This window comes from Anabrus simplex, chromosome 11, assembly GCF_040414725.1.
Source record: "Anabrus simplex isolate iqAnaSimp1 chromosome 11, ASM4041472v1, whole genome shotgun sequence".
NCBI classification, from domain to species: Eukaryota; Metazoa; Arthropoda; class Insecta; order Orthoptera; family Tettigoniidae; genus Anabrus; species Anabrus simplex.
Window position 1 is genome coordinate 54319590 of NC_090275.1, and position 13775 is coordinate 54333364.

At 42.9% G+C, this 13775-nt stretch overlaps 1 protein-coding gene across 1 annotated transcript in view; it reads right to left on the minus strand.

Annotated features, from left to right (window-relative positions):
* Positions 1-13775, minus strand: part of LOC136883307 (H2.0-like homeobox protein) — a 71832-nt gene that overhangs the window by 16464 nt on the left and 41593 nt on the right. The window contains exon 3 of the mRNA XM_067155542.2: positions 1007-1218. Coding sequence (XP_067011643.1) covers positions 1007-1218 — 212 coding nt within the window. The remainder of the gene's footprint in view (positions 1-1006; positions 1219-13775) is intronic.

Sequence of the window (13775 nt, forward strand, 5' to 3'; positions counted from 1 at the left end):
ACGATGGGATAGGAAAGGCCTAGGAGTTGGAAGGAAGCGGCCGTAGCCTTAATTAAGGTACAGCCCCAGCATTTGCCTGGTGTGAAAATGGGAAACCACGGAAAACCAAAATGAAATTAAAAACGTCAAAAAATACAAACTAGAGTAATGAAGGATAAGGATATGATGGATAAGAAGCCTGAATATCGAAGAAAAATGAATATAATTACTAGTTGGTTAAGAATTAATGTCAGATGTAGTAATGTATAAATGGTTGTATGGTCGTGTCATTATCTTTTATTCACAATTCAGCCGTTAAGTGAGGCATGTTATTAATGGTAGGATACTCCAAAAGACTTGTAACACAAAAGTAAGCATTAAATGAATGCCATGGCGTATGGCTTTTAGTGCCGGGAGTGTCCGAAGACAAGTTCGGATCGTCAGATGCAGGTCTTTTGATTTGACTCCCGTAGGCGACCTGCGCGTCGTGATGAGGATGAAATGATGAAGACGACACATACACCCAGCACCCGTGTCAGCGAAATTAACCAATTATGGTTAAACTTCCCGACCCTGACGAGGATCGAACCCGGGACCCCTGTGACCAAGGGGCAGCACGCTAACCATTTAGCCATGGAGCTGGACAGCATTAAATAAGCTAAGGAAATATAGCCTACATGTTTTCCTAGACAATATAGCATTGTTAACGTCTAGGACAAAATAAATGATATCTAGTGTAGTAACAGTCAAATAATTATAAGAGGGAAATGTAATGCATGTATCAAACTTTCATGAATTGCAATCAAAAGAGTGCTCTCTCTCTCTCTCTCTCTAGTTTCAGGCGATGGGGATGGGAGTACTCTATTATTTAATACAGAACACTGGGCTGTAATGGATTAATGCAATTCTATATTAGCTTTTATTTTTATAGTTTACATGATATATTTATCTTTGGGTAATTTACTGTCAGTGTACATCCGATTTAACTGACTTCAATGACTGTGAAATAGAGACACCATAACATTACCTGTGCATCTGTAAGTCCTAACGTTGCTGCTAGCTGCCGTCGGTCAGGTTTGGTGATGTACTTTTGGACCTGAAAGCGCTTCTCGAGCCCTTTACGTTGTAAGTTAGAGAAGACAGCTCGAGACCACGAGCGTTTCCGTTTACTGTTCGGGGTGGTACAAGGAGCTGACGTGCGTTCTCCCGGGCCCATCCGCAGACTTTCCGCTACAAGAACTGCAACACACATAGGCAAAATAATCAAACACAGGTCATTCCAACTGAGGGATGGAGGGCTAACCCCTCTCCCTCCTACCCTATCCAATACTTTGTACCGCTGTGGCTGTGGTAATGTAAGAACTCACCTACTGGGTTTCTGACCTTACCTGTTTGGGACAAACGTATTTTTTAAAACCGAGAAAGCCAGTGCTGGAACGGAACGAAATATACCAGGTGGTCGTTCAGCCCCGTACTTTCTATGAATAAGTGTCCCGCATGCACTATTGATGAACGGGATGCCTAGTCACTGGTTTACAGAGGAGCGCTACAACGTGCTATATTTTGGAAATGAAACAAATAGCAGTCATTTTACTACAACGTTCTGCAACAAGGAACATTAAGTAAACACGGCAGCGATGCAGAAAATAAAGTTTAATAACTCATTAATTTATTACACGTACACATATTGCACTCTACCAAAAAGTTGTTTGTATGTGCCTTGGCCGATCCGTAAGTTCTTACGTGAAACTCTGTTGGACGAAATACGCGTATAGCCTATACATGAATATATACCAGGCGGCTCGCGAGCGCCGCACTTCCTACTTATGGATGTCCCGCATGCACAAATGATGAATGGGATGTCTACTAACTGATTTTCACAGGGACACTACTGCCAGCAGGTAGGTTACGACAGAATATGAAGAGAGAACAACCGGACGGTCGCTCGCACAATGTTACTCAGCGCTACCCGTCTAATGCAACCCTTTGCATTAGTAAATCTCGCTTTCGACCGCCTAATACTAGGCTGGTGTATGGCACAGCTGCACGGCATTTACTTTCTGCATATCGGCAATGGCTAGTGTGTTCAAAACAACGAATACACAGACATCATTTTAATTTGGAGAACTTGGTCGGAACGCAGCCCAAGTTCCAAACAGACGTTTGCCTTCTACACACGTATTTCGCCGAACAGTGTTAGTTTTTGTTCCATACAAACAACTATTTTATAGAGTGGAATGTCTACACGTGTATACATTAATAAGTTATTAAATTTTCTTTTCTGAATCTTTGGCGTATTTACAAATGCATCCTGTTATGGAACATGCGCAGTAAAATGACTGCTATTTGTTTCACAAAATCCAAGATACAGAACGTTGTAGCGCTCCTTCGAAAATAAGTGATTAGGCATCCCATACATCACTAGTGCATGCGGGACAATTGTAAGTAGAAAGTACGGCGCTCGCGGGCCGCCTGGTATATGTCCCGCTCCCAGCGGGGCCGGCAGTCGACATGCACACGCACGTTCCAAGCGGTGTGTTCATTCAGGATTCTGCCACAGCTCATACTGCACATAATTCTTTGCAAGAAATAGAGGGGGGTTTTGATGATAGGATAATATCGAAAGGTTTATGGCACCTCTCCGCTCGCCCGATCTTACTGTGTACGACTTATATTTGTGGGAACATTGAAAAATAAAGTTTACAGAAATAATCCTCACACCATAGATGAACTTAAAAACAATATAATGGTAATTAGGACAATTACGCAACAAGAACTTATGCGTGTGAATATCATTTCATTACAAGATGCGAGGAATGTTTGAATGCTGAAGGACACCACTTTCAACACCACCCATAAAAAAAGGTTAGTACTCATTATAAAGGCTATTGGGTGCATAAATAAACAATAACTACTATTAAAGTTTATAACCCTAATGTTGGTTGACAGCAGCGCTCCAAAGATTCCTGTTTTGTGCCATTCTTCTTCAGTTCTATATTAGATTGGCATCCCAGTTCATCCATCAGTTGGTCAGTATATTCCAGTCTAGGCCTTCCCCTACAATTTCTTCCTTCCACAGCCTTCCATGATGATAATTTATGTCCAATCTATGCGTTTCTTCTTTTCTTCTTATCGGTAATAGAATACGCGGGAGGTCATGAATATACCACTAGGAACATGCATGTTGTCTCCCGGCCTCGCTGGGAGTGGGACACACTGAAGAAGGAGCTACGAATAACGGACTATATTGTTATCAACTTTATTTTTTGTACGTCCGGGTATGGTTCACATTTCATTTTGAAGGTGGTGACGTGTAACTAGTGTCTTATTCCACCGTTTGGTAGCAGCACACGAACAGGGACAAACGAATGCTTTCGTCATAGCCATTTCATAACAACACTGTCAGCGTAGGAGCAGACAACATGGAAAGCAACCGACAGGGACAGTGCTATACAACTTGGTTCCTATGTAAAGAAGGCGAGCCCACTGCAGAAATGTATTGGCGGTTGGTGGCAGTCTGTGGAGAACATGCGCCATCACGGAAAACAGTTTACAACTGGGTGGTCCACATCGGTGGACAAGCGAACCAGTTCTGGAAGGAATGTGGCAGTGTCAACGCCAGCCTACATTGCCCGGGTCGAACAGGCCATCCAAGGAAACAAATGCATCCATGCAACACATTTACAGAAATGGAGGCAGCCATGGGAATTAGCCGAAACAACCTGCAGCGGATCGTGCACGGCCACTTAGAGTTGGGGAAGGTGTCATCCACCTGAGTGCCTAGACTCTTGTTTGCAGATGAAAAGCAGAGGCGTGTGGACGTGTGCAGACAACTTTTGCAACGCCATGACCAACATCCAGCCGACTCCATGGTTAAGCTTGTAACTGATGACGAGACATGGCCCCATTACCAAATGGGATCAAACGGGATTCACGGTGCTGCCACACCCACCTTACTCTCCCGACTTGGCACCAAGTGAATATCATATTCCTCTAGAAGCCTGTTCAGGCAATGTATATAAAGAGGCAGTCTTGAGGGTTGAGTAGAGTTGTTTTAGTGAGAGTTATGAGTGCAAGTCGTTAATCGAGTATGTGAATTTGTTACGTTGGCAGTTGGTTGACATGCAAGTGTTGCAGTTCTCCAGCCTTCTTCTGCTTCTTCGTAGCAGTGTTTTGTTCTTGGTGGCAGTTTATTAGTTTGTGTGTGTATAATGTGTAAATAACTTGTAAATAATACAGTGTACATAACTGAGAGCATTTCGTGTGTTCGTCTTTGTGGTAACATCAAGAGGCCAGATGCCATTATCAACATCATCACCACCACCCTCATCAGCATCATCATCCAACATAACCCTGCATGGAAAGAATATACTTCGCATTAGTCCTTTCGTGGTGGTGTTCTACAGAATAAGTTGTCCGACTCGTTGGCTGAATGGTCAGAGTACTGGCCTTCGGTTCAGAGGGTCCCGGGTTCAATTCCCGGCCGGGTCGGGGATTTTAACCTACATTGGTTAATTCCAATGGCCCGGAAGCTGGGTGTTTGTGCCTTCCCCAACATCCCTGCAACTCACACACCACATATAACAATATCCTCCACCACAATAACACGCAGCTACCTACACGTGGCAGATACCGCCCAACCTCATCGGAGGGTCTGCCTGACAAGAGCTGCACTCGGCTAGAAATAGCCACACGAAATTATTATTACAGAATAAGTTTTGAGCAAGTCTATTGTTCGTGCGCCTGTTAACTGGCTGTAGGATGTTAAATATTTAGTCCAATTGTTACCACTTCATCTATTCAGCTATTCTGAGCACACGCAGTTCATGTTATGTATACTGTTGTGTGAGCCAGATAAAATAAATCATTAATCAATCAAGCTGAGGCCCTCTTTTATGTCTATCACTGTGAGTACTTCCGTTGTATGTGTATACAGCCTGCTAGTTCAAACTTCCTGTCCTTGAGCTCAACAATAGAGCAGAGGACATCTCCAAGAGACTCGGAAAACGACCACATCTATTGCTGCGGAAGACAGCTCACTTTGAACTTCATAGTAATAAGTAACTTCGCTTCACGTACAAACTGAAGTTCGTTTTTAAGAAGTAACATCAACGACCAGGCGAGTTGGCGCGCAGCTGCGAGCTTGCATCCGGGAGATAGTGAATTCGAACCCCACTGTCGGCAGCTCTGAAGGTGGTTTTCCATGGCTTCCCATTTTCATACCAGCCAATAACCTTAATTAAGGCCACGGCCACTTCCATCCCACTCCTAGCCCTTTCCTATCAAATCGTCGCCATAAGACCTGTCTGTGTCGGTGCGCCGTAATTTTTTTTGTAGAAGTAACATCAACAATAAATGTACTTTACTAATAGGACAGGCCGTGTTACATAATTGAGGAGAAGTGTCTGTTCAAAAGGTCAAAAGGCACTGTTTCCACTTCAAAATAAAAATTAGTAATTCATCCACATGCATTGCAGTAGTTGAATACAGTTAAATACTATGAAATGTCATGACTAAACCCCGGATTTTCGTGCGGTAATAGCTTAGATTGCAAACTAATTTGGTTAGTAGGAAATGCCGGCCACCCGCTGTTCCATAATGTAGGAAGAGTAACATAAATTATAGGGGTTCTGATGGGTCGTACCCCTAATGTTTATGCAAACCCCATAGCATAATCGTTGTGAACGTAGACTATACTTGCTTCTCGCTTCATTTGCATTGTAACCTATTAGTGCATAAAATTCCGGGCTCTAGTTATTAGGAACACACTGCTATCTGTTGAATATATTTGAAAGCGGGGAATGATTAAATAATCAAAGAGTATCTAGCAGCGAATAGTATTCTTCCGTCATCAGAGGAAAGTGTATACTCTCTGGCTTGACAAGTAATAATCAAACGTGGGTGCAAGCAATGACATTACTAAGGATCGGAATATTATTGAAAGTGTTAGTCGCTTAGCAACCTGCAAAGCACATGATGTATTGCTGATTAGAGTAAGCCTTTGTCTGCAATTATTGGAGTGATCACTTAACGATTTGATTTTGATTACTCAAAGTTGGCTCAACTTACAGAGCTATCAAGTCTCATAATTAACCGTCAGATAATTTCGGACAGAATAAAGCAGAAATGAAGCAAATAGGTCCAGTGGAACGGATGTACGGATTTGCCAAAGCTGTTTTTAGTAAACTATTATAATATATAGATTACTATTAGCCAGCCCATTGGTTTAAGGTAGCGTGTCTATCTCTTATTCCAAGGCCCTCGGATAATTTTACAGCCGGTTTTAGGATTTTAATTCTGTACTGCAGAGTTGAACGACGTTCACCTGACACGAGAGTTTCTCAAGCTCTTATCCCCAGGGGCTCTGAACTTTGGAGCGTGGGTTGGCGACCACGGGGCCCTCAGCTGAGTCCTGGCATTGCTTCCACTTACTTGTGCCAGGCTCCTCACTTTCATCTATCCTATCCGACCTCTCTTGGTCAACTCTTGTTCTCTTCCGACCCCGACGCTATTAGGTTTGCGAGGGCTAGGGAGTCTTTCATTTTCACGCCCTTCGTGGCCCTTGTCTTTCTTTGACCGATATCTTCATTTTTCGAAGTGTCGGATCCCTTCTATATTTCCCTCTGATTAGTGTTATATAGAGGATGGTTGCCAAGTTGTACTTCCTCTTAAAACAATAATCACCACCACCATCTCAAGCTCTTAGTTACAACAAGACAGTGCACAGTGAGAAGATGAACAGTGGTTGCCATGGTTACAGCGGTGGCGGGAAATTGATGGCGATACTTCCAGATAGACCCCCAGCCCCAAAATATATCCATGTTAAAATCTTTGATTCATTACTAGGTTATAGTTAATCTTACACCATTCTTCACATACGTCCCTAGAAACCTCCACATTTCCAGAGCCAAATCTTTGGTTTCCAATAATTTTTAGAGTTGCTTCGTTATTTACATCGCTAGTATTGTCACAATATTTTTATTGTTACGAATAAAACTCCATCTGTCTCATTATTGTAATTTATTTTAGTATGACCTAATGACCGCACACACACACATATTTAAAATACACACAATTCTAACCAGTTATGAATGGCCACACTTACTAATTACAAGTCTATTCACAAGTCCCTATTCCTTACGGCACAATAGGAGGTCCAGCCCGTTGCTATACCTGCGGATGCTTATCCCTTACTTTCACTTTCCCCAAGTCCAGCCACCTCATACAGCAGTTGTGTGTAGACAGCTGGATCTGAACCCAGGGCCACTGGCTACACAACACGCGATGACTGTTCGTTGGTTCGACTCCACTGACAGTCCAGTAATTTACACAGTCGCCTGCAGGGAACAACCATTAAGCTCAGCAGTATTCGACAGCAGGACGATACTCACAACAGCGAACATTAACACAGGTCTATTTCACACTCGCGATAGCGCCTTCCCTCGCTGAGCTCAGTACACAGAAATACACGAACACTCAGTACAGTCTTCCGTTATTTCGTCTCCACCTACTCACTGGTCTCTCCGTCACTACAACAACAGCTCCTGGTTCAGACCTCGGTGGGACACTAGTGACAGCCAACACCTCTGTCGCCTTCAGCCCAGCCACCGAACCCTAACGCACTGAGTCTCTCACCGACTTCACCACGGAGTCCAACACTGACCCCGGCTCCAGATCTGACTCCGAGTCCAACACCGACGAACTCTCCGCGGCTAGCCTCCTTTTTTACAGCTCGGATGATTTCATACAGAATTTTCACGAGGTCACTAGAGGCAGAACATTCCTGTTGAATCTCCAAGAAACTCACAGGTAAGCCGGCCGACGAGAACAATACACGGAAAGGCCGGCCCCAAATACAAGTCGGCTGGGAGATCCCAGGTCGTGTGAGTCACTAGCCCCTTCCTGGAAGTACCGAAAGGGACCAACACGGAGCTGGCACATAACAATATGAGTGCCCTGACTGAGGTGCTATGTTTGTGATCCATTGCTTCACTCTATGAGTAATATTTCAGTGACCTTTTTGGTATTGGATATACTTACAGTATATTATTTTAACACCGTTACAGCCTCATTGGACCATGTTTACGTATACTTGCCCACATGTCCTTCATTCTCTCAATGTGAGCATTTCTTCTGTCCTCTCACCAGGGAAGACGTTTCGCCGGTTTGACCTCATCGTCAGGCACCCTCCAATCCTGGATTTTTCGTTTAAACGAAAGGACATCTTGCTGCATTATCTCGCTCAGTCTCAAATCATCAGCCACTCGTTGGTGCCATCTGGGTTTACCTTTGAGATTCCAAACTTGTGTTAGGATCTGTTTCGTCAGTTTGCTGTCAGACGTACGGAACACATGACCGAAGAAAGTCAGCCTCTGATGACGTCCGTTACTTTTCCCACTGTGTTATGCACTTCATATTTTTTTCTGAGCTTCCATGTTCCTTCCTTTTTTAATGGGTCCTAAGATATTTCTGCGTATCCTTCATTCTATATTCCCCAGTTCTAGTTTTGAAGTTTTATTTCTCAAGCTTAGTATTTTTCATGCAAGTAAAACTTCTGGGTTCACAGCTGTCTGAAAGACAGGTTCGATTCTGGCTCAGTCCAGTGATATTTTAAGGTGCTCACACACGCCAGCCTCATTTGGGTGGATTTTTCGGCTCGTGAAAGAACCCCTGCGGGAAAAATTTCCGACACTACGGTGTCCCAAAAAACCAGTTAGCGGGACGTAAAACCAAGAACATTATTATTATTAGCGAATTATCCCAATATTGGAAGGTGTTAAGCAAATAACTCAATCATATCTTGTTTACGTTCTTCCGACCACTTTGGTCTGTACTATATTTGTTGTGGTTGCTCTAATGTAACTTCCCAGTTGTTCTATATGTGTCTAAAGAAGTCTCTTTCTAGAATGTCTGTTGAACTTATGTTTACGTTTCTGAGGTTCTTTCGAAGTTCGTCACGCGAGGGTGTTGAGTTCTTAAGCGAGGTTGCATATTCTAATATCCTTTTTATCAATCGATTTTCTGGTAATCTAGTCAGATGGCCGAAAAAATTCATGCGTGTTTTCCTAATGTCAATTTCGATGTTTGAGAACGTTTCTGTTGTTTTGATTAATTAATTAATTAATTCTTGGGTGTATCTTTCTCCTCAGAATTTCCTAATGAATTTGCTCTATTCTTTTTTAATTTCTTCAAGTTCTTGCTTTCTGTTGAGTGCCAATGTTTCACTTGCGTAAAGGATGTTGGTTTTATGACTGTGTTGTTATGCCGAATTTTTGTATGTCTTGACATGGATTCTTTGTTGTAGATACTATTATTATTATTATTATTATATATATAATTCGCTGGGGCCATAAAGGACCACGTTAAGTCTTGTTACATTTGACACTGAACTTGGCCTTCTTTAGAGCCCAATTTTCCCTCATTCTTTGTGAGTGGGCCTGCTTACGTTCCTCTGTCCAAGGGGCACCGTGTCTTCTCTTCGGTTGCTTGTCTCGGTTTAGCCCGTTCGTCAATATTTTCTTGCGGAAGAAATCTCTGTTAAGGGCGTCTTCAGCTGAGATATGTAGCATTTGCAGGTCTTCTTTGGTATTTCTAAACCAGGGAATTGTGGTTTTGGGGTTTGAATCAAAAAAGTGAAAGATTTCTTTAGTTAACTTTCTTCCGTCCATTCTTTTCAGATGACCGTAAAATCGTGCCCGTCTTTTTCTGATTGTGTCGGTAATTTTCTCTATTTTGCTGTAGACTTCCTTGTTGGATCTCTTTTGATGGATTCCATTTCTGTACTTTGATCCCAAGATTCCTCTCACAATTTTGCGTTCTCTTTTCTCCAGTTCTTCAAGGAGTCCTTTGTTGGCATTTAGAGACAGGGTTTCGGCTGCATATAGAACTACTGGCTTCAGAACTGTTTCATAGTGACGTATCTTGGTGTTTCTGGAAAGGCATTTTTTGTTGTAGATTGTGCGGGATGTTTGGTAGGCTATTTCCAGTTTGCGTACTCGCTCCTGAAGTGCTTCTTTGTCCAGTCCATTTTTCATGATGATCTCACCCAGGTATTTGAATTTGTCTACTCGGGTGATGTCCCCGTATTTTGTATGGAGTTTTGGTGGAGCCTCTTTGATGTTAGTCATTACTTCTGTTTTCTCAAACGATATCTGCAAACCAGTTTGTTCGGCAATTTCCTTTAAAATTTCAACCTGAGCTCTAGCGGTTTCTATGTCGTTTGAGAGAACAACAATATCATCGGCAAATGCTAAGCAGTCTGTTGCGATCCCCTTGGATTTGGTTCCTATTCTCAATGGACTGTAATCTCACCCGCCAGGTTCTGATGATCTTTTCAAGAACACAGTTGAAGAGTATCGGGGATAGCCCATCACCTTGTCGGACTCCTGTTTTGATGTCAAAGGAATGCGAGAGACATCCGTGGAACTTCACCTTGGATTTTGTATTATTATTATTATTATTATTATTATTATTATTATTATTATTATTATTATTATTTGAGGATTGTCTGTTCAAAAGGCGCTACTTCATCATAAGGAAGTTGTGGGGAAAAACGCAAAAAACGTACAGTAAATGGAACAGGAAAGGCTCTTTCAGGAAACTGAAACTCAAGGAAACGAAGATCTGAGGAGAATACTGGGACTCGTAAGAGAAGAGGGGGGCACCTACAGAATTCGGCACAACGATTAGTTATAAAAACATCAGGAAGACATCATCATGTGTATAAGAAAATGGTGCCTGGTCTTTTGTGGGCACCGAACCCACATGAACCCCTGCAGACTTACCAGCAGGATCTTCGCTATGGCAGGTGGAGGAAAGGCATCCAGGAACAAGTGAATCTCTTCGATCAAGTCGGATCTGGAACAACTGGGGATCCAGCACGAGTCCATACTTGACCGCCCATAGTTTCGGCACGCCATCCAGCGGGGAATTTTTTCAACGTCACTTACTAGTAGGAAGAACACAGGGACCAGCAGACTTACGTGGACGGAGGAAACACTGTCCGCTTACAGCCAGAAAATGGAGTAACCGGAAGGGGAGAAAAGAGAAGGCCCAAGTGACGAGAAGGTACGAGCCCCATGGTCCTCATTAGGCCCAAACGACAAAGAAGAAAGAAGCTGTCCGGTAGTGTCGGATCTTAGTTCCCCATGATAATGTTCTCTTGTTCTATATCTCAAGATTCTTCACACATGCTGCCTTCATTTTCATTCATCTTGCCTCCACAGCCTGTTTTTCATATCTAGTCATTCTTCTAAATATTTGAAAGCCTTTTGAATATCGCCCTGTGTTGTTTTTATCTTAAATGGACTGTCCTTAATATTGGCGCCGGGCTGTTGAAGCGCTGGCCTTGTGACCCCAACTTGGCAGGTTCGATCCTGGCTCAGTCCGGTGGTGTTTGAGGGTGCTCAAATACGTCAGCCTCGTGTCGGTAGATTTATTGTCATATAAAACAACTCCTGCGGGACAAAATTCGGACACTTTGGCGTCTCCGAAAACCGTAAAAGTAGTTAGTGGGACGTAAAGCAAATAACATTATTATTATAGACATGATACTGTATAGGCTTTTGGGCTTATGCCGTGTCAAGAAAATACGGTGAAATTCTTTACGTTTCGCAGAGAACTGTGCTCTGCGTCATCAGAAGAAATCTCGACTGTCCACGAGAAAGGCTTCTTGACACGGCATAAGCCCAAAAGCCTATACAGTATCATGTGTATAAGTACGGGCCGTGAAAGCATCAATGGCAACATTATTATTCTTAATATTAGCCATATATTTTGTTTTTTCAATTGAGACTTTGAGACCTATTTTGCCTGCCTGATGATAAAGTTCCTTAATCTGTCGCTCTGCTGCTTCAACGGATGCTACTAGGATTGCAAGATCATCTGCAAAACTCAGGTAATCTAGCCTATATGAACTTTATATTTGATTCCTTAAAACTGAGTCCACTTTGAACTTCCTTCCCTTCGAGGGCTTTTCTCCATTCCCTGACGACGTTTTCTAAGGTACTTACATACCTATATTTAATGCGTCTCTCTATCTGTCAAACGCAGGCTACATATTTTTATCAAGGCCTTTTAACAATTTAAAATCAAGGTTAAATTTCGTCCCCTTTTCACCTGGACAGTCCCGTTATTTCACGTTATGCCACCATTCCAGTCGGTTTTCCGTTTTTCTAACGTTTTTACAAATGTTGAATGTTTCTACACTCAAATCTATATTGATAATTAGGACAAAAATCAGTTACAAATGCCATCAATTTTACGAGAAAACACAAACAAATACGTCAACTTCCTGCTGGAAGATTTAACAACACGTAAAGGAACTCGTAAGGGATAATTTTCCGGCACCTCGCCGTCTCCGAAAACCAAAAAACGTTAGTGGGACGTAATACCGTATTAATTAAATCGAAATAATTTCTAGATGCGATGACAATGTTGAATATCTACTTTTTGCAGAGGAAGGATCTGTGTATTACCTAGCAACATGTGTGACCTCACTATGACGTCATCGGATGATGCAATAGTGCTGCCATCTTGAGGAACTAAAATCTCTCCTGCCGCATGGCCAATAGTTATTTTAGCTCTGAATTCTGCCTTGGTAGCACGTCAGTGTCAGTAGATCCTTCACGTGTATGGCAAAAATGAACCACATTTGAGAAAGTTATGGCGCGAAGAATTGCGGAAAATTCCTTTCTTTTATAAATACGTCACAACATATAAACAATAAGTTGATTCGGCATTATCCAAATAACATTGGATAGAAGAGAGTGGTTTGTCAATAATCCAAATCACCAATGTATAGCGTCAAAGTTAAAGTGGCCGAAGGTGGTGAGGCGTGTTCTGAGCTTCAGTGGGGAAAATGATTTGGAATTTTTTTACTATCTGTTTTATATTACACCGACTGAGAGAGGACTTAGGGCGACAATGGCGTAGGACGGAGCTAGGACTGAGAAGGAAGCGACCGTGACCTTATTAAGGTACAACCCCAGCATTTGCCTGTTGAGAAAATGGAAAACAACGGGAAAATTCTTCACGGCTACCGACTGTGGGATTCGAACCCACTATCTCCCAAATGGAATCTCATAGCTATGTGACCCGAACCGTGAAGCCAATTCACTCGGTGATTTCGAACAGACGTTCGTGAAGATGTGTGAATGTTTAGAATTCTTCTTATTCTTAATCTGTTTACCTTCCAGGGTTGGTTTTTCCGTCGGAGTCAGTGAGGGATCCCACCTCTACCACCTCAAGGGCAGTGTCCTGGAGCGTGAGACATTGCGGAGACTGGGGAGGATGACCAGTACCTCTTCCAGGCGGCCTCACCTGCTATGCTGAACTGGGGCCTTGTGGGGGGATGGTAAGATTGGAAGGGGCAGGCAAGGAAGAGGGAAGGAAGCGGCCGTGGTCTTAAGTTAGGTACCATCCCGGCATTTGCCTGGAGGAGAAGTGGGAAACCACGGAAAACCACTTTAAGGATGGCTGAGGTGGGAATCAAACCCACTTCCCGAGGCTGAGTGGACCCCGTTCCAGCCCCCGTGCCATTTTTCAAATTTCGTGTCAGAGCCGGGAATTGAACCCGGGCCTCCGGGGGTGGCAGCTAATCACGCTAACCACTACACTACAGAGGCGTACATGTTTAGAATTAAGAAATAAGATATCAAACTCATATTGGGCAGTTACTTTATTTCAACAATACATATCATACGGTCTGTATTTTACTTCAAAAGTTGCTGCCGTGCTACCGACACAGGCCCTTTCAGTTTCCTTTCTAGATATTTTGATTATAACTGTGACATGTA